At 46.2% G+C, this 20,752-nt stretch overlaps 1 protein-coding gene across 2 annotated transcripts in view; it reads right to left on the bottom strand.

The window, feature by feature from the left end:
• Window positions 1–20,752, bottom strand: part of SHROOM2 (shroom family member 2) — a 157,969-nt gene that overhangs the window by 76,771 nt on the left and 60,446 nt on the right. For both annotated transcript variants that reach the window (XM_017509913.2, XM_017509914.2), the window contains exon 2: window positions 492–643. In XM_017509913.2, coding sequence (XP_017365402.1) covers window positions 492–643 — 152 coding nt within the window. The remainder of the gene's footprint in view (window positions 1–491; window positions 644–20,752) is intronic.

Raw genomic sequence — 20,752 nt, 5'->3', positions numbered from 1 at the left:
CATCCAAGCTCCAACTGACATGTAACATACAGGAATAGACAGCCAGCTCCCTCCAGACCTCAGCACAGCCCTCTAAACCCTTGGCGGCTGGCCTCTTTGTGACACTCTTTCTAGCACGTAAACAGAAAACGCAGCGGGCTGCCACCTTGTGTACAAGACAGGCAACAACATATCACTTCACTGAGAGCATAAGCAGTTTTCTGCCTGCCAAGAGAATCATCTACATATTGGCAAAGGAAAGATAGGCGGACTCAAATCCACTTAATACATTAAAATTTATAAAATCAGTCATAATAAAATAAGGAACCATTTGGACTACTGATGCTGGGCCCATGCTTGGCCAAGACATATAACTCTAAGCGCACATATGCAGGACTTGGGTCCCAATCGCAATCTCTGCAGTGATGTGGGTGGGACAACTGGCTTCCCACTTTGATGTCGCACTCACTCCTATGCGTCATGGTAAATGTGGGAGGAAGCTCAAGTCTTACCTTTTAACAACCAGCTTCAGGGTCTTATGGGACCCCTTCACCAGGCAAATCGCTTCCTGTCTAAACCCTGAGAGACCAATGTCATTGATGCTGACGATCTCGTCTCCAGCCAGTAACTTGTCGACTGCCGCGGCTTTACTGCCCTCTTCAATCTGTAAGAGAGAAGCATGTTCCATGAGCCTTCCATGAGCAGCAATTACAGAGGCAGAGCAGGTCCTCGGAACGCAGTGGACATACCTCATGCTTGGCGGGAATGGGGCTCAGGGGACTGACCTTATTACCACTCAGGGGATCAGGGATGCACTACACCCCTTTCCCTGGACACGACTCCTGTTTATCCAGGGAATGGGAAAGCTTAGGAACACACACCACGGAAAGCAGGGGACCTGAAGATACTGATTCATTTTCTAGATTTCCTTAAACCAGACAATAATTTTAGACCATTTTAATTTATTAATTTCTCATGCATTAATCCTGGAACTAGTTTTTGTAATAGCTTTATGGAAATATAATTCAAATACCCCTACGTTCACTCATAGAAAGCATGGCTTTTAGTATCTTCAGAGTTGTATAACCATCACCACCATCAATGTTAGGGCATTTCCCCAAGCCCCGAAAGAAACCTGTGCTCCTTACCACTCATTTTCCAATTCCTCCAGCCTCTGGCAACCACAAATGTACTTTCTGTGTCCATGAATTTGCCTGTCCTAGACAGTTCACATAAATGGAGTCATACAATGTGTGGCCTCTTGGGCCTGGCTTCTCTTACTTAGCACGATGCTTTTAAAGTTCATCCACGTTGTAGCATGCAGTAGTACTTCATTTCTTTTTATGGCTGAATAACATTCACTTGTATGGACAGACCACATTTTGTTTATTCATCAGTGTCTACTTTTGGCTATTGTAAGTGATGCTGTTATGAACATGGGGGTACAGTTTTTGTGTGGACCTACGTTTTCACTTCTTTAGAATACAGACCTAGAAGTGGAATCGCTGGGCCCATGATAACTACATTTAACAACCTGAGGAGCTGCCAGGCTGTTTTCTACAGCAGCTGCACCGTTTTACATTCCCACCATCAGCGTATGAAGGTTCCAATTTCTCCACATCCTTGCTAACACGTATCTGTATTTTGTCATAGCCCTAATCAGATTATTATACCATGCTGTGTATGTTAAGATATTCACTACTCAGAAATAAACACAGTATGCTCTCAGTGTGTATTGACTGACTTCCTAACAGCTTGAATCCCATCCATTCCATAGCATTTTTTTTTTTTTTCTCGAGATAGAGTCTCGCTCTGTCATCCAGGCTGGAGTGCAGTGGTGCGATCTCGGCTCACTGCAACCTCTGCCTCCCGGTTCAAGCAATTCTCCTGCCTTAGCCTCTTGAGTAGCTGGGATTACAGGTGCACACCACCATGCCTGGCTAATATTTGTATTTTTAGTAGAGATGGGGGTTTCACCACGTTGGCCAGGCTGGTCTTGAGCTCCTAACCTTGTGATCCACCTGCCTCAGCTTCCCAGAGTGCTGGGATTGCAGGCATAAGTCACCCCACCCAACCTGCATTCTATCATTTTTATTAACCTAGATTTTCCTATACAGTAAAATGGAACTCAATAGCAATTCATTCCAGTTAATCTGCCCATTTTCTGGCAAACTGTGGCCACTGAGCAAATCCAGTCAGCTGCTTTCTCTCCCCTTCCCATCCCGCCCCCCCCCAAAGTTTTAGTGGAATACAGCCACACCCATTGGCTTACATATTGCTACAGGGCAGAATTGAGTCCCTTGGCCTACAAAGCCAAAAATATTTACTACTGGGCTTGTTCCAAAAATGGTTTGCCAACCCTGTTTTACACCAAAAAGCTTTATAAACTGCAAGGAAAACCAGTAAGAAAAAATTACTGGTTACAAGCACATCAGCATACAGCTTTGGAGTTCACTGCAGCTGTCTTGGCTATCCTGAGAATAACTTCCAAAGGTAAGCCTGAAGCTAATGCCATCCATTCTTGTGGCAGTTGAAAAACTAGGTGTTTTGGACTCAAGTTTACTTCTTGGGGTGAGTGGCCAGAGAAGCTAGGTGCTAAGTAACTTACAATGCCTCAATTCTGAAGCTGCATATTTTTCTGAAATCTCCACCTTGATCTGGGGACAACTGAACTCTTGTGAATAAAGCAATTATTCACTGTTAGTCAATACCATAAACAAAATTTAAAAACCACTCCTAACAAAAATATGCAGCAATTTTTTTCAGTCAACAACTGGTTTCAAAAGTTCTAGACGATTTTATCCCGATGTCTTTATAGACTGTAAATAAGCTTCCACCTGCTGAGATTGTACACACAGCCAAGGGATAGCAAAATGCAGGCGATACCTGGTGGAGACTGGGTTTCGACAAGCCCCAAGAGGGAGGCCAAGGGGCCAGCCCAAGAGGCTGGGGATCTGGAGCAACCCTCACCCCAGGTTTCTGCACAGAGGAAAGAGGATGGATCAGAGATGAAGGGCCCTATCTGTTTCTCTAGGTCACTGCTAAGTGCTGGGACTGGAATGACCGACGCACATCTGTATTTCAATGCTAGAAAGCCTAAGTGTTGATATGGCTGACTTTGCTCATTTCTATTTCCCCCTGAACCAAATAAGGGTATCCAGGCAGGGTGGGAAAAATAGTAAACATAAGGTGTGGATAAGGAGGCAAGTTACAGACATCTGGGGTCCAGGGATTCCAAGGAAACTCTTGGCATCCTGGAGCTGGTCTTCTGTTTTGGAGACTTCGGGTCTTTAGTGGCTTTTCTTGCCTGCCAGGAATTCCGCCTTCTTAAAAGATCACAAAAGTTATTTCTATCCATGTGTTATCCACGGATGCCAACTCCAGACCCTAAGAATTCTGGTCTCTTTTTCCTCATTTCCTTGTATTCACAATGGATAACACAGCCTACCTGCCATGCAGATGCTATTAATTATGGTCACGAATATAATGCAAAACAAGTCAAATATCAAAAACTCAACTCACAGCTTTAGAAATAACAAATTGGTTCCCCACAATTTTTAGCTGAAACTGTCTACAACTGACCTCATCCAGAATAAACAATAACCTCTTTCTTCCAAGGGAGAGACCCTCATGACAATGTAAACATACAATTTACCACAAAGAGGTAAAAAGATTGGCATTCTGATAGTAGATATTTCCCCCCTAAACTGCACTTCATGTTGCAATGTTGGGAAACTTGCTCCAGGGTAAAGTGGCAAAAGAAAATCAATAATATATGTTTATACACGTTTAGCTCATTTAAGAGACTTCGCCATTAATCTCCACGAATATAGATGATTTTTCCCAATTTTAATTCTACTGCCAAAGGAAACATGGTATAAAACTCAGAATTTAATTTATACCTTTAATGAGTTAGAAAAAAAGCATAGAAAATTACTAAGGGGAAGAATCCAACATTTAGGTAGTAAAGCATAAAAATATTAACCAAAGTAACAGATTTATGAGAATAACCATACCAGTCACCTGCCAATGAAGAATCTGCTTAGAAAGCTAATTTAGCCTCTATTTTGAAGTGTCCAAAAATGCACTGCTTTTTGGAGACAGGGTCCCATTCTGTCACCCAAGCTGGAGCTTAATGGCGTGATCACAGCTCACCACAGTCTGCACCTCCCAGTCTCAAGCAATTCTCCCATCTCAGCGTCCCGAATAGCTGGTACTACAGGCACGCACCACCGCACCAAGCTAATTTTTATTTTTTTTGTAGCGATGGAACCCTATGTTGCCCAAGCTGGTCTCGAACTCCTGGGCTCAAGCCATCTACTTGCCTTAGCTTCCCAAAGTGCTGGGGTTACAAACATAAGCAAAAATGCACATTCACAAAGTATAATTCTATCATCATAAATTTCTAAGGACATCAATACACCTACTATGTACTCACAAAAATTAAAACAAAAAACCTTGATACTTTATTCATAATAAATTTGCTTGCATTAAAAACCACAACAAAAAAAACACAACAATTTTCAAAGGACAGAATCTTATTTTGTTTTTGCCTTTAAACAATTATGAATTCTAGATGAAAACAACCCAAATGTCCATCAACAAATGAATGGATAAAATAGGGCATATACATACACATATAATGGGAATATTATTCAGCCTTAAAAAAGGAGAGAAATTCTGACACAGGCCAACAACATGGATGAACCTTGAGGACATTATACTTAAGTGAAATAAACCAGTCACAAATGGAGAAACACTGTACAATTGAATTGAGGTACCTGAGTCATCAAAATCATAGACACAGGAGTGGAAGGGTGATTACCAGGGGCTGGGGACAGGAGGGAAAGGGAAGTTAGTGTTTAATGCCAGAGAGGTTCAGCTGGGGAAGACGACAAGTTCTGAAAATGGACAGTGGGGATGGTTGGACAACAATGTAAATGTACTTAACACATCACTGAACGGTACACTTTAAAATCATTAAGAAGGTAAATTCATGTTATGTATATTTTACCACGATAAAAAGTTATACGTTCCCCAATATCTAAAAACAAGGGGCCGGATGCTGTGGCTCACACCTGTAATCCCAGCACTTTGGGAGGCCAAGGCAAGTGGATTACCTGAGGTCAGGAGTTCAAGACCAGCCTGGCCAACATGGTGAAACCGTATCTCTACTAAGAATACAAAAAAAAAGTTAGCTGGGCATGGTGGCACATGCCTGTAATCCCAGCTACTCGAGAGACTGAGGCATGAAAATTGCTTGCTCCTGAGAGGTGGAGGTTGCAGTGAGCTGATATCGTGCCACTGCACTCCAGCCTGGGCGACGGAGTGAGACTCTGTCTCAAAAAATTTTCTTTAATTTAAAAAATTAAGATAAAAAAAATAAAATCAAGGAAACTATTTAAACTATTTGAACTCAGTGTAAGACAGATATATGGTAAGCTTTAAAATTGTGTCTAGGGCTGAGAGCAGTGGCTCGTGCCTGCAATCCCACCACTTTGTGAGGCCAAGGTAGAAGAATCACTTGAGTCCAGAAGTTCGAGACTAGCCTGGGTAATACAGCAAAAGAAATCCTGTCTCTACAAAAAAAAAAAGTAAAAAATTAGCCAGCTACGATGGCACTCAGCTGCTCAGGAGGCTAAGGCAGGAGGATCACTTGAGCCCAGAAGGTTGAGGTCGCAGTGCGCCATTATCATACTACTCCACCCCAGCCTGGGTGACAGAGCAAGACCCTGTCTCAAAAAAATAAAAATAAAAATAAACGAAATTGTGTCCTTCTCTTCACAATGATATGTTTGAATTTGAGTATCAGAGGAAGCTCTTTAGGCAAAACCATGATGAATAACGGCTTGCAGGGTCTTGGGACAGCTTTTACAGGGTGACACAGTTCTGTGTCTGACTCAGTGGTGACTGGGTGGGGTTCTCTCAGAAACGCTGTCACTTGCTTTCCAACTTCAGTACAAAGGATAACATGATGTTGTTTCTTCTCATCTGCAAAGATTCCCAAAGCTTCCCCTCCAGATAGAAGACTGCATTCCACAACATCTATCTGCCTTCCCCACCACACTCCACCTACATTTCCCAGCAGGAATGTGTTTTGCTTTGGGAGATAAACTTTGTTTTCACCCCGGGCTTCCTCGTCCAGAGAAAGCACCTCTACATGTTTATTGTGCTATGGGGAAAGCAGTCAGAAAAGCAGCAGCAGCTTTGAAAAGCGTCATTCTATTCTCTTTGCCTCACGGAACTTCTCAAGTTCAGCAGAATTAGGCTTAAAGTTGGTGGACAGCACACCTACAGCTGGCACAAGTTATCTCAGGATAAGGACTGGGACCGTAGCATCCCTAAGGTGGCACATGCGTGATGGCACCACAATGATGCTCATGTTGTCACAGTCCCAGGTCTACAAGGTAAGGAAGCACTTGGCACTGCACTGATTAGTGACAACTGCCTAGTGTCTGTGGAGTGTCAGAGCCACTAACCAGGCAGTTCTGTCCTGCAGTACTCAGGAAAAATCTTTGGCCTCACTTGCTCTAACCTCAAAAGTCCCTCTACAAAAAGCCAGGAAGTCAATCACCCCCAACGCACGACGATGCCAGCCCAGGTGCCATGCTGTGGGCACTCACAGACCCAAAGCACCAAGTCCACACACCAGACCAAACACTGCTGCCTGAGTTATTAACTGATCTTCTGTACGGAAACTCACTCTTACAGCCCGATTAGAGTTCAACATCTCCTAGTAGAGAACGCCTCATTGTTCTCATGGAAATGTTTTCTCTACGAACAGCAGGAAAAAAACACAGTTAATCAAAGTTTTTTCTGGAACAAAGTTGTTGATACTTCATTGAAGAGACAATCTGAACCAACTCCCACGAGGGCGAGGGCCACGAGGGCGAGGGCGTCCTGAGTGCAGCAGGGGAGGCAGGCTCACGCTGAAAACACCCAGGGTCCCTACAGTGGCAGCATGAAGGGGATGTGCCCCTTTGTCTCAGGGTGGAGATAAGAAGGCCTCCAAATAGAAACCGCAACTAGAAAGGCTGGGAAGGCCTTCCGCAGAGGCTTCCCTGTGAAAACGGGCGTGAAGGCAGGAGGCCTGAGGCATGAATCTGTGAGCAGGGGAGTGTCTGAGGATAGCGTAGCTGAGGGGGAAGAGAAGGAACCCGCCCTGGAATGGGAATCTGGACGCTCTCCTGCAAGGCCGTGGGGGCCCGGCAAAGGCAGCCGTGGCAATGGGGGAGTGAGCTCATCGCTACAGCAGCTGCTTCTGGGAGACTTGTCTTATAGTCACACACAAGTGAACTTCTTTGGCAATAAGAATAAAACAAGGACAACAACCCTAATGGGAATTACCCCTACATCTCTGAAGAACTCTTGGGGAAACAAAGGCCCTAGCCAACACCCGCAGAAAAAATCACGGGAGTAATGCACCAACTCCAGAGGCTGGGAAGGAAGCCTGGCCATGTCACCCGCCGTAGAGATTTCAGTTTGAGGGATATGGAAAATCAGTGACCAGAGATCAAAATGAGAGGAGAATAAGCAGCTTTTTAAAAAATCCAATATCACATTTCAAGGGCCATGAGTCACATCCGCAATTGATCAATTCTGACTACCTCAACAATGCTTCACCTTCCAGAGATAAAATAACTGCACGATGAGGAAATGCCTTTTGTCTGACGGGACAAGCACTGAAATCACCTCTCAGTCTGCTGAATTTAACTGTTACCCATTCTAATTGAGCTGAGTGTCTTCAGAAAGGAAACCTGACTCATCCAGAAAGGAGGCACATTGGGAAATAGATGAGAACACCTTGTCCACCCTGAAGGTTCTTTGTGAGACAGACTTGTGCTCTACTAACAGGGAAGCCCCTAAAAGATGGAAATCCCCACCCAAATGTGTTGAGACTTAAAAAAAAAAATTCCTGGCGGCTGCTGCGGTCCCAGAGGCTGGGGTGGGAAAGGGAGTTGCAGCGCCCCCAGACTCACAAGGATCTCGGCCAGCAGGCACCAGGCACCGCCAAGATGGCCAAGGGTAAGGTCAGCTTAGCCCTAGGGGTGGCCAAGGCAGAGCCCGGGGGTCTGCCAGGCTGTCGGCTCAACCTGCTTCTGCAAAAGTGGAAATGAAGCAGGAAAGGATAAATCCTCAGGGGAAAAAGAGAAAAGGGGACACAAAGGGCAAATGAGCTGAAGTGGCTCAGCACGAAGTTGAGACTGACCTGCAGGAAGTGGAGCATAAACCAAGCAGAGTCCAGGCTCCCAGGAAGCAGGGGAGAAAGAAACTGATGACTATCACACGCTGCTCAGGGTCCCTGTCTCGGTCCCTGTCTCCCTTCTCATATATGCCAGCGGAATACTTTCAGCAACTGTTTTGTAAACACAAGGTTTTTAGTAGTTCTGTAAACATTTTTAAGGAGAGAATCCCACCTCATTCCATTTTTTAAGCATAAATGCTTTTTTTTAAAAGAGGTGAAATCATTTGTGGGCTGTTTTTTGGCATATATTTTATGAGAGGCTTTGGCTGTCTTGGGTGCCAGGCTGGGTGGACGGTTTTCATATCCTGCAACATAAAGCATACTGACTGGCAATTTGGAGTTATGGTCATGCATTTAATGTGTCTTGAGCAGCTTAAATTCCTTCTACTCACAGGTCTGTTTTTTTATTTTTGAGACAGCGTCTCGCTGTGTCACGCAGGCTGGAGTGCAGTGGTGCGATCACAGCTCACTGGAGCTTTGAACTCTCAGGCTCAAGGCATCCTCCTGCCTCAGCCTCCCAAGAAGCTGGGACTACAGGCGTGTGTCACCACACCCAGTTAATTTTTTATTTTTATTTTTTGTAGAGACGAGGTCTTAGCATGTTGCTCAGACCGGTCTCAATCTCCAGGCCTCAAGCGATCCTCCTGCCTTGACTTCCTGCTTTGGCCTCCCAAAGTGGCGGTATTGTAGGTGTGAGCCCATGGGTTGTCTTTTAGTAGAACCTTTACGGAAGAAAAAGCACTCCTTGATCCTGGCTCTCCCTATCAGAAAGACATGCACCCTGGAACCCATCTGGTCGTGGCAGTTGGTCTTCCTAATCGCTTTGTTAATGTGCTATGAAAAGCTGAAAACTTGCCTATGCAGTGTTGCTGATAACGGTGAGTGACTGTGACTTCTGATGTGACAGCTCGTCAGCATCTGAAGGCATTGGCACTTGGAGAAGGAAACGTAGCCCATCCAGCAAGGCAGCAAGTTGTGAAATATCCTGAGAACATGTCATCTACACTGAAGTTTCGCCCTGAGACAGACTCGTGCTCCTAAAGATGGAAACCACCACCCAAAGCTGCTGAGACTTCAAAAAGTCATAACAATTCCTGGCCTCTTAAGGAAAATCTGCCTCCAAGTTTTCAGCTGGAAAGTTGCTGGAGTACCTGGAAAAGAATCCAACGACACAGCTCTTTAGATTTTCTGTAAGGACATTAAGAACAGGGTACAAATTGAAACAGCTCTGATTGACCTTCCAAAGTACCAATAAAATCTCTATTAGGAAAGAAAAAAATTCCTTCCTTCGCAGTTGACAAAAATAGTAAGAAAGCAAGAAATCTGATAAAACAGTCCAAAAAAGCTCTCAGGAGGCTGTGGTGGGATCACCTGAGCCCAGGAGTTGGAGGCCGCAGTGTGCTATGAGCACCCCTGTGAGGAGCTAACGCACTGCTGTCTGGGTAACATAGCGAGACTCCCATCTCTTAAGAAAGACATACCAAATAGTAATAAATAACGCTAACAAAATAAACCAAAAACCCTCCTCGTGTGTTTGGAACTAGATGCTCAAGAAGGTATTTAGCGCACAAAGGTCTAATACCTGTTTCATCTCTCCCTAAAATGAGGGCTGGGCCGCAAGAGGCCCCATGGTAAAGATAGGAGCGAGGATGAGGCATGAGGACAGAACCAGGACAAGGATGTGGCTGCACCAGGTGACAAATCCATGCTAACGGACACACAGGGTAAGGCGGTGGCATGATAGAAAGCCTACGGCTGGGTCATCGGCAAGGTGAAAAGGGGGCGTGTGGCTCCCAAAATCGTGGTGGGAGTCCATCAGAGACGTCGCCATCAGGAGATGAGGTGACAATCTGGAGGTGGCGGAGACTGAGTTGGCAGACAGCATTTCCACAGAGCAATGGAAGGCAGGCTGACTGTCCCAGCAGTGATGGGGTGGGATGTGCCCCAGGCAGGTGGGAGCTGCAGAGTCAGAATGCAGGCCAACCATATGGGACCGGAGGAGGAGTGCGTGTTCTGTAGCATGGGGCGATAGTCTTCCTGGAGGGAGTGCAGCATAGAGCCCAGAGGCGTGTGCCTCCTCTCCACATGTGGCAAAGGTCCTGGGGCCTCGGGACCTGGCCAAGTCCTGACCATCAGCAAGCACAGGCCAAGATCCACCTAAGAGATGGTTAATGGAGAGTGACGTTCAGGGAGGATTTCTGGAACACCATCGTGTGTCAGAGGAATTTACAACGCAGATCTGCAGACAACCTGTTGCAACACTGCCAGTCAGTGATGCACTGCCTCTGCACCACAAATGCACCTTCACTGCCCATATGGTGATCCTGGAGCAGGACCCTGTGGGCGTTTCTCCAGCGTTGGCTGGCACCTGGTGAGCACCGTCAGCAGAGGGCGGTAGAGGCACACAGGCGGTGGAAAAGGCTTGCCTTCATAATTCCAGTGTGCTTTCCTCCCGGCCTGCTCCAGTGGGACCTGGCAGTCACATGGCACACACAGTGGCTCTGGCGGGCAGCTTCCCAGTGACTTTTAGAGACAATTCCTTGGTGGCTTTCCACTGAGTCCCACAGACAGTCAGGCCAGCTTCCTAGTGAGCTTCACTGGCATGCTGGGGGCAGCTCCCTGCTCTCCAGCCAGCAGTCGCCCTCAGCGACTTTCTCCACTACACAGTGGACCATCCTCCATCAAGATCCGAATCTCAGCTTTGCAGGGAGTGGGGAGAATAGTTCCAAATTCTTCCTTCCTCAGGTACTCTGTGCCCCAGCCCTGGGGGGAGTGACTGCTCCCTATATCTGCTATTCCTGTATTCTTTAGAGTTCTCCTTACCTGTAGTAGATACTAGTTAATAATTGGTCCATAATAGACAATAACCTGTCACAAGTTAAGTTCTTTACATTGGGGGTAAGCAAACCTTTTCACAAAGAGCCACAGTGTAAATATTATGAGCTTTGCATATACAGGAACGCTGTGGCAATTGTTCAACCTTGATTTTGTAAACAGAAAAGTTGTAAGCACGAGGGCATGGCGGGATTTGGTCAATGCGCCAAATCGTGCTTCCTATGAAGCACTCCTCTCCCAACTACTGTGTGGTTTCTGTCTCCTAACTGGATCCTGGCTGATACAAATTCCATGAGTCAAGTGCAGTGACAGACATGCACAGGAGCCCCCTGGTGGCCGACAGGGAATCATCACATCAGAGGGTGGGGGCCCCAAACGTTTCAAAAGATGAGGAGTGATCTGGTCCTCAAGACCTGCCTCTACCACTTCAGTACACGATCTTGGGTAATGCTTCCTATTCTCGGTTTTATCACCCCAAAAATGGTGGTAAGAGCTGGTTGTCTTACACCCTAGGACAACCAGGACCATCACAGTGAAGCAATTATGAAAATACGTTGCAAACTCTGAAGTATGCCACAAGCACAGTTACAACTGACCCTGCTGCTGTTATAATTTGTTCATGTCCAAAGTGCCAGTGGGACCTAGGCTAGCTGCTCCACTCTGAGGAGCAGTGACAAACTATCCCTTCTCATCATAACGTGAGGAAACCAGCGCGTAAGTGGTAAGGGGACTCTCTTGACTTATAACACTTAGAGCTATTTAGGTAGTTTCTAAGCTCTTTTATGTAAGATTGTCTGAAATAACCCAAAAGCTTAGTTATCCTAGACACTCTTATTGTTTACTTTAAACCTAACTTAAAGTTTCCTTTTCCCCATCTTTAGCTACTAAAGCATTACAGAGAACTTCATAAATGCAGAAAGTTGCAGTTTATAAATGGGCTGTTTTACAAAAGTTTTAGCCTAAGTAGATTATGTGGAAACCAGGCCACATTTCCCGGAAGAAAAGTCATGATTTAAATGATAGCTAAACTCTCAGGCTAAGATACAAATACCTCTGTAAAATGTGTCACGGTTTAAATACCGCGTATTTACAATCAAACAAGGAATAATGAAGGAATGGTACACGTTTCCCCAGCTGGCCCTTTGGAGACTGGGAGTACATCACAGGTCAGGTTTGTAACTTCAAGGTTAATGCCAGCCATTTTGGCTAAAATGGGAACTGCATTTTCCACAATCTCTGTTCCTGTATGGTTCTTTGTTAGACTGGATCAAAATAGGAAGCTGCCCAAGGTTTGAAAGTAGAGGTGACACAGTAGCCACTATCCCATCAGGTCACATCACAGTCACATGGGGCAAGAAGCGGCTGCATTGGTGTCTGGCAGGCTCCAGCCTGACTTCACACTGCACCCTGCACCGCTTCACATCCCCTTCTTCTTCCCAACTGAGGGGCCTGTGACCCCCCAACAGTGGCCTCAGCTCACTGCTTGGCTCAGACCCAGGAGGGCCAGTCTCCCCTGGGGCTCCAGAGTACATCCTCTCCCCAAGCTGGGTGGACGGGTTCTTGGAGGTACTGGGGGTGTGACCAACTGCGCAGGACCCTCCAACTCTCCCTGCAAACCTCTGCCCACAATCACGTACGTTCTGATTCCTTTAATAAACTCCTTGCCCAAAGACACTCACAGTGCCTCTACTTCCTGATGAAACACCGACAGAAGAGGGGCCTGTACATGTGTTCAGCTGCCCTTGGCCTGCCTGCGCAGCCAGGGAGACGGAGCGGAGAGCAGACAGTGCCACCCACACACTCCAGAACGGCTGCAAGGAGCAAGATGCCCCAAGGACGAGAGCACTGCAATGCTTTTTTATTTTAAACTGTGATTTTCAAAAACACATGACATAGGCCGGGCATGATGGCTCACATCTGTAATTCCAGTGCTTTGGGAGGTCAGTGCAGGAGGATCACTTCAGGCTAGGAGTTTTGAGAGCAGCCTGGGCAATACAATGAAACCAGGTTTCTACAGTTTTGTTGTTAAAGTTAGTCAGGCACAGTGGCACATCCCTGTAATTGCAGCTACTTGGGAGGCTGAGGCAGGAAGATCACTTGATCCAGGAGTTCGAGGCTACAGTGAGCCATAATCATACAGTGCACTCCAGCCTGGGCGACAGAGAGAGACCCCATCTCTAACAACAACGACAAAAACATAATATAAAAAGTATCCTCTTAACCATTTTAATTATACAGAGTTCAGTAGCATTAACTATAATCACACTGTTACATAACAGATCTCCAGAACTTGCAAAACCGAAACTATACCCAATGAACAGTCCCCCACTGCCCCTGGCAACCTGAGTTCTATTACTGCCTCTATGAGTTTTACTATTCCAGATATGCCACATAGGTAGAACCATACAGTATCTGCCTTGTAGGATTGGCTTATTCCGGCTGACATCATGGACTCAAGGTTTATCCATGTGGCAACAGGTAACAGGATTTCCTTCCATTTTGAGGCTGAGCAATATTCCACTGTGTGTATGCTCTACCTTCTCTTTATCCACTCATCTGTCAATGGCCATTTGCGCCGCTCCCTACACCTGCAACCCCTGAATACGGGGTGAATACCAAAATTGATATGACTGGCCACAGTGGCTCATGCCTGTAATGCCAGCCTTTGGGGAGGTCAAGGTGGGCATATCATTTGAGGTCAAGAGTCTGAGACCAGCCTGGGTAACATGGTAAAACCCCATCACCATCCCTACTAAAAATACAAAAATTAGCCAGGCATGGTGGCATATGCCTGTAATTCCAGTTACTCAGAAGGCTGAGTCAAGAGAATCACTTGAACCCAGGAGGCGAAGGTTGCAGTGAGCCAGAATCGCCACTGCACTGCAGCCTGGGTGATAGAGTGAGACCCTGTCTTAAAAAAAGAAAAAAAAAATGTCATGACTGGGGAAAGAAACGGAGTGACCTACAACTCAGCGATGTGTATGTATGTTAACCAAAAGACCCACAGAAGAATGTGCATACCAGGACCATCTGTAAGAGCTAAAAACGGGCTATTTTACCGAATGTCCAATAGATAAAACATGGATAAACAACAGGACACTCCAAACCACGCCCCTTCACCGCAGCACCATTGACATTTGGCGCCAATCATTCTTTGCCGTGAGGGTCGCCCTGGGTATTGCAGGGACCTCCGCAGCATCTCTGACCTCTACCCACTAGAAGTCAGTGGCATCCTCCTGCCCCCAGTTGTGACAAACTCAAATGTCTCCAGATGTTGCCACATGTCTTCTGGAGGACAAAATCGCCCTCAGGGAAGAACCAATATTCCAGAGAAAGGATGACATATTAGAAATGGTCACCCATGGCTCACATGGAACAGAAAAACAAAACCAAGGCACCTCTAAAGTCACGTTTTAACCTCCTGCCCTGTAACACGCATTTACCACGGCAGGAAGCAGGCGGCCGCCGGCCTAACACAAAGCATCCTCTCTCTTGCCTCCAGCATCAATGCAGAAGAACAGTTTGATCAGGCGGGGCAGGTGGGGGAGGCCGCTGCATTTAATCAAGTCCTACTCACCACCATGCAAAACAAGCCTTGCTGTTCTGGACACCATCCCCACCCTGCTCAAACATCACACACCGCAACAACAGGCCCTTTGTCCTTCCTCCCGAGAGAAAGTGGTCTTTCTTGCCTGCAGAGCTTTGTTTACTAGGTCCCCTCTGGAAACACCATGTACCCCCATCGCTGCTGTGCACACACTATGCCCAGCTTGCCCGCACTCAGCCCTCAGGATGCCACCCTGAACCCCACCGTCTCCACCGAGGGACTCTGTCCATCTCCTGGCCTCTCTGGTGCGTGGGGCACATGGCCACTCTCTTCTCCTAACCCTGCTGACAGTTACCAGCTTCTCATCTCACAACAAGACTAGCGTCTCCCTGACGACAAAACCCAAATGATATCGGTTTCTTCCTTTCCTATACAAAAGCTGGTCACAATGCAATAGGCAATGTTTCTGGAGAGGATGGACAGAAAGGAAAAGAATCATCGAAGATAAGTGAAGTTCTGTCCAAAGCCCTGCTTTCCTCTTAGTACCATGAGAGGGAAAAACAAAACCTGTACCATATTCCTGGTCTTTCAAGTCCATTTTTGTTGTTGTTTCTGTTGTTGAGATGGAGTCTCGCTCTGTCGCCAGGATGGAGTACAGTGGCACAATCTCAGCTCACTGCAACCTCCGTCTCCCAGGTTCAAGCAATTCTTCCTGCCTCAGCCTCCCAAGTAGCTGAGATTACAGGTACCTGCCACCACACCCAGCTAATTTTTGTATTTTCAGTAGAGATGAGGTTTCACCATGTTGGCCAGGCTGGTCTCAAACTCCTGAACTCAGGTGATCCACCCACGTCAGCCTCCCAAAATGCTGGGATTACAGGCGTGAGCCACATGTCCAGCCTCATGTCCATCTTAGAAGTATCAAGAATTGTCCAGTCAAAGCACCCCCAGCAGGCTTCCAGCCAACCCAGACCTAACCAGATTCTTACCCCTTCTCACCAAGCTTTTTTATTTTTATTATTTTTTTTGAGACAGAGTTTCACATTTGTCGCCTAGGCTGGAGTGCAGTGGTGTGGTCTCAGTTCACTGCAACCTCTGCCTCCTGGGTTCAAAGCGATTCTTCTGCCTCAGCCTCCTAAGTAGCTGGGGTTACAGGTGCCCACCAACACGCCCAGCTAATTTTTTTGTATTTTTAGTAGAGACGGGGTTTCGCCATGTTGGTCAGGCTGGTCTCGAACTCTTGACCTCAGGTGATCCACCCACCTTGGCCTCCCAAAGTGCTGAGATTACAGGGGTGAGCTACCGTGTACGGCCTCACTGAGCTTTTGAAAGCAAGTCTTCACATCACTGAAGCACACGCCTGAACAGAGATGACTGGGATACCTTAATTTCACAGTTTTCAAAGTGAAAAGGCTATCTGAAAGAAGTGATATGCAATCAAGAAACAGGAAAAGGAACTGCTGGCCATTAGAACAAAGTGTCCCCGCTTCTCAGAATGCACAGCTGTTTACTTTCATGGACATTCCCATCCTACTGTGATTTCAAAGAGATGGGGCTTGTTCCATGAGATAATCTAATGCCGCCACCGTGCAACGTCAGGGAGGCCTAGAGTGGCTCCGAGCGAGGCTGCTGCACCATTCCCTGGAGTGAACTCAGAAGGCCCCTCAAGCCTTTGACTTTTTATTGGGTAACATACAGATGATCTCACCCATCACAAGGGCTATTTTTCTTTTTTGAGAAACTCTTTTCAGTGATGCCTTTGTCACAGCTTCGGCAGCAAAGCCTAAGAAGGCAACACAGGGAAAACACAAAGCCCTGGAGTGCACATCCCAGGGCTCACAGGACCTGGGAGGGGCTGCTGCCAGTGGAGGGGCTGCATGTACAGAACACATGCCCTCAAGATGCAGTCTAGAGCCTCGAGCACTGGGCCTCATGGCAAAGGGGTAGGGTCCTCCCTTCTGAAGGAGCAGGCACTACCCCGTGTCCAGCACGGGGAAGTGAGCATCCAGGATACACAGATTTTGCAATGTGTTGAATGCAGCTAAAAATCTAGAATTTGGGGGGCGGGGTGGGTACCCTCCCTGTGTCCACAAATGTTGGCAATCTTTTTGCTTTGAAAACTAAGTGAAAGCAGGCTGGGCACCTGCGTGTCCTCTGTCTGCCTCTTCAAAGTTGACCTCTCTATCAGGGCTTCATACAAGTCCCATGTTCTACAGGAAGATTGCACTTTTTGGAACTGATGTCATCCTCTCTCCCCAGTTACTAATATCAGAGGATCCCTGGCAGCCTTCAGCCCTGTCCTCCTTAATATCTGAATCCACCATGGAGACTGGAGCAGCCTCGTGCCCCCTTGCAGTGCAGGGTGGCATGTGCAGTCCCGGCGGAGAGGGGAAAAGCAGAAGTCAGCTGCAGGCTTGAAGACAGCCTTTGTCTCTGCAATCAAAGAGGCAGAAATGTCTGGTACCACCCTTTCCCTTTTCTTCTGGTCTTAAACAAAGACAGGATGCCTGGGGATGCAGCAGCTACCGTGCATCTGGGAGAGAAAGACCTGAAGAGTTACAGAGGCCAGGAATAGCACAGCCACTTGGCCGGAAGCAGAGGTGCCGGGAGCAGGCCATCCAAGACGACGCTGCATCCCAGGGGCAGACACTCCGGTCCAGGATCCCCAGTGAGGCAGTTAGAAAAATGGAACTACTCTTCCCAGAAAGCACTGACATGTCTCAAGACTTATCATTATAGAAGTCCAGACGATTTTTTCTTCAATGTTTGTAACTTAAAAACCAACACCCAACAGAATAGTTCTAAAGGGCAAAACTTTGTTCACTTGTGTAATTAAAATGTAAAACCATTGAGGGGTATAATCTATTAATGTGTCTGGGAAACAAGCAAAGAAAAATGATACTGTCTGGCTGTTTTTATGTTTTTAAGACACAAATTGCAGCTGCCCTAAAAATGGGACTACACGGAGGTAGTTTTTTATTATGCTAAACACATTCCTCATCTCATCAGTGGTATTATTTCTCCATGCTGAACTCTTGCTAGAATCAAACCAAAACAGCCAAACTATTCTCTAATTTGTAAGCCTCCTCTGAAAGTACTTAAGATTTATGCCATTCTAATCAAGACAACACTGAACAAAACCCAGAAGCCCTTTGTTGACTTTTTCCAGCAGACAACTCTCAAACGCAAAGCATTTATTTTTCCCAAGTTCATTCAGTTGTGCTAAAACAAAAAAAAAAAAAAGGAAACATTCTTAAGTCTTTAAAAAAATCACTCCCATTCAAAGTAATTAATTCTTCTGAGACAGCAGCACTCAGCCTCGGCTAAAGCCGAGCAACTTAGGAAGCTTTTAATGCGTTTTGGTGGGGGTGGGGGTGTGCAACCTTCTGCCGGGATGGTGGAATCTGCTCACCTCTGCTTTTTCTAAGTTAAAACCCACAGCAGTCATCCATCTGCCACAACACTGAGTTAAGCGTGTGCCTAGTTCGCGGTGGGCAAGAGTTTGAAGGGCAAGGTGACGGGGCGACTGACACACCCCATGGTCGTGCAAGTCAAGGATGGGTCCATCACTTCTTCCTGGGACTGGCAGTTCCCACTTTCCTTGGCAAAAAGCCTCATCTTCAAAGCTGTTTCTGAAACCGTAGCAGCCTTGTTTCACTCCACATCCTGTACTGTATTCAGTCCTTTTAGGGACAAAATCTGATGCAAAAACAAAAATTATCTGTTTGGATTAATATGGGAATATTTGCGATTTTTATAGAGTTCAAAAATTGGCGTATCAGCTATTTTCCATGACCGATAAAAAAAAAAATTCTGCCCTTAAATTATAAAAACAAAGTAAGTGCAGGTAACAGTGACAGATTCTGAACAGAGCTAAAATGCCTAACACAATGAGCAAAGGTCCTTTCATTGCATCTCGACATTGAGGGTGCCAAGATATGATAGGATGCCTTTTTTTTAAAGAGTGGTCCACTTACACATATGTAATTTTTAAAATAACAAAATTTAAAATAGTCACAATTAAAAAGGAAAAGATAAATTTTAATTTTTTGGATCTCCTTTAAAAAGACGCCCTGAAACACGTCACAGACTTACCCGTGGCATTCTTTGATGGGGTTCTGACATGAAACACACTAAGATTACATGTGCCATTTACTCCAAATAAAATCACCAAGGAGGAGGCTGCAACAAGGTCCAACTCCCGTGTTTCTGTTTCTCCTGACCTTATTTACTTAATGTAACTCTCCACAGTACAATCCCAATTTAAATATGGCCATCCTGTATTGCTCAAACCACTACAGCGGATGTTCTCAACTCCCTGTCGCCCAGCTGTGATTCCCTCTCTTAAAAACAAGCGTAGGATGAGAGGTCAGGGCTCTATCAGGGCTTCATTCAAGTCGCATGTTCTCCAGGAAGACTGCACCTTTTGGAACTGACGTCTTCCCCTCTCCCCTATTACTAATATCAGAGGATCAAGTATTTCTTTCTCAGTTTTACAGGAAAGCAAACTGAGGGCCACGAAGATCAGTGGGTTGCTGTGATAGTCACAGTGTGTGTGACTTTCACAAGAACAACAGGGCTGGAATCAATGCGCACCACAACTTGAAACACGAGAAAATGCAAGGTAAAGGGATGGTGACTGTGATCCCTGTCCAGGTGCCTTCAACAGGTCCATCTCAGCTGGGCTCCTGTCCCTCAACTGTGTGACAAGAGGCTGGAACTAGATGTGGGCTGTGGTCTCCTCCCACTATCCAACACAGAGAGCCAGGCAGACACCCCTTCCCCTTTATAGACAACGAACCCAAAATGGAAACACGAAGCAATGGACCGAGAGCCAAAGCCTCTCCTAAACTGGCAGTCACATCTCTGAGTGGCATTTCTTCTTTATTTTTATTTTTTGTTCTTTCTTTTCTGAGTGGCATATTTCTTCTTTTATGATGAAACTGCTCACATCCAACATTCATCTGATAAAGCGATTTTTGGCAGAATCTCTAACTTAGAAATCTAATTATTCGTATTATAAAATTTAGTGTATAACAATATGCTTTACAATAGAGTTCTCAGGAGGACGCTGGGGTTAAAGAGTGAATCTGTCCTTTGTACTTTGCGGTATAATACCCACATCCTTGGGTATTTTATCACAGTGCACCTGGTGTGAAGTGTCAACAACATACCTGATTTCACCCTAAAAGCCCAAACTAGACTAATGAGCCTTGGGAAAACGCTCTCCAAGAGAGGCTTTCTCTATAAGGCATGGAATTTAGTATCCGTTTTCTAAGACTATCTCTTCTATCCCTTCATCTGGGTCGGGGGGGGGGGTCACAAGTATGGTTTGCTATGTGAAAATCCATCAATGTCTATGCTACAATGTGAGCACTTTTCTGTACACAGATCTTCTCTCAAAACACTGTATTACCCTTTGTTATGGGGCTGAATTATGTCTCCCAGAAAGATATGCTGAAGTCTCACCTCCAGAACCTGTACATGTGGCCTTATTTGGAAATAGGATCATTGCAGGTGTGACCGGTGATGATAATGTCATCCTGGATTATGGAGGGTCCTAATCCAATGATGGTGTCCACAAAGACGAGAGAAATTTGGACACAGATAAACAGGGGAGAACTATGTGGAGATGGAGGCAGAGATTGGCATGATGCATCTGCAAGTCAAGGAATGCCTGGAGTCACAGAAGCAGGAAAAGCAAGGAACGATCTTCCCCTAGAGCCTTCAGAAGGAGGCTCTGCAGACACCCTGATCGCAGACTTCTGGCCGAGGCCTCTTTACTATGAGACAATACATTCCTGTTGCTTTAAGCTTTGTGGTAAGTACTGTTATGACAGCCCTATGAAACTGATGTAGCTTCTATTAGCTACAAGAGATGGATTACCAAGCAAGCACAAAGAATTGCTGGTGTGGCCACTGAACATCCCAGAATGAGACCAGGCTGCCCCAAGCCTCAGTCCTCCTAAGAATCTGCAGCTGGGGGCTCATCAGCTGCTCACCCACGCCTCTCCTGGAGTCCTGGCAGGTGGATCTGGGGTGCCCAACCCCTCCACGGGATGCTTCTGGATCCTGTCCCAAGCAGAAAACACGGGCTCACTTAGGAGCTGGTGGTGCTGGGTCTGTCAGCACCCAAGAAATACATC

Source organism: Cebus imitator, unplaced genomic scaffold (assembly GCF_001604975.1).
Source record: "Cebus imitator isolate Cc_AM_T3 unplaced genomic scaffold, Cebus_imitator-1.0 Scaffold426, whole genome shotgun sequence".
Classification (NCBI taxonomy): Eukaryota; Metazoa; Chordata; class Mammalia; order Primates; family Cebidae; genus Cebus; species Cebus imitator.
The sequence above is the reverse complement of the archived record's forward strand: the minus strand, read 5'-3'. Positions and strand labels throughout refer to the sequence as shown.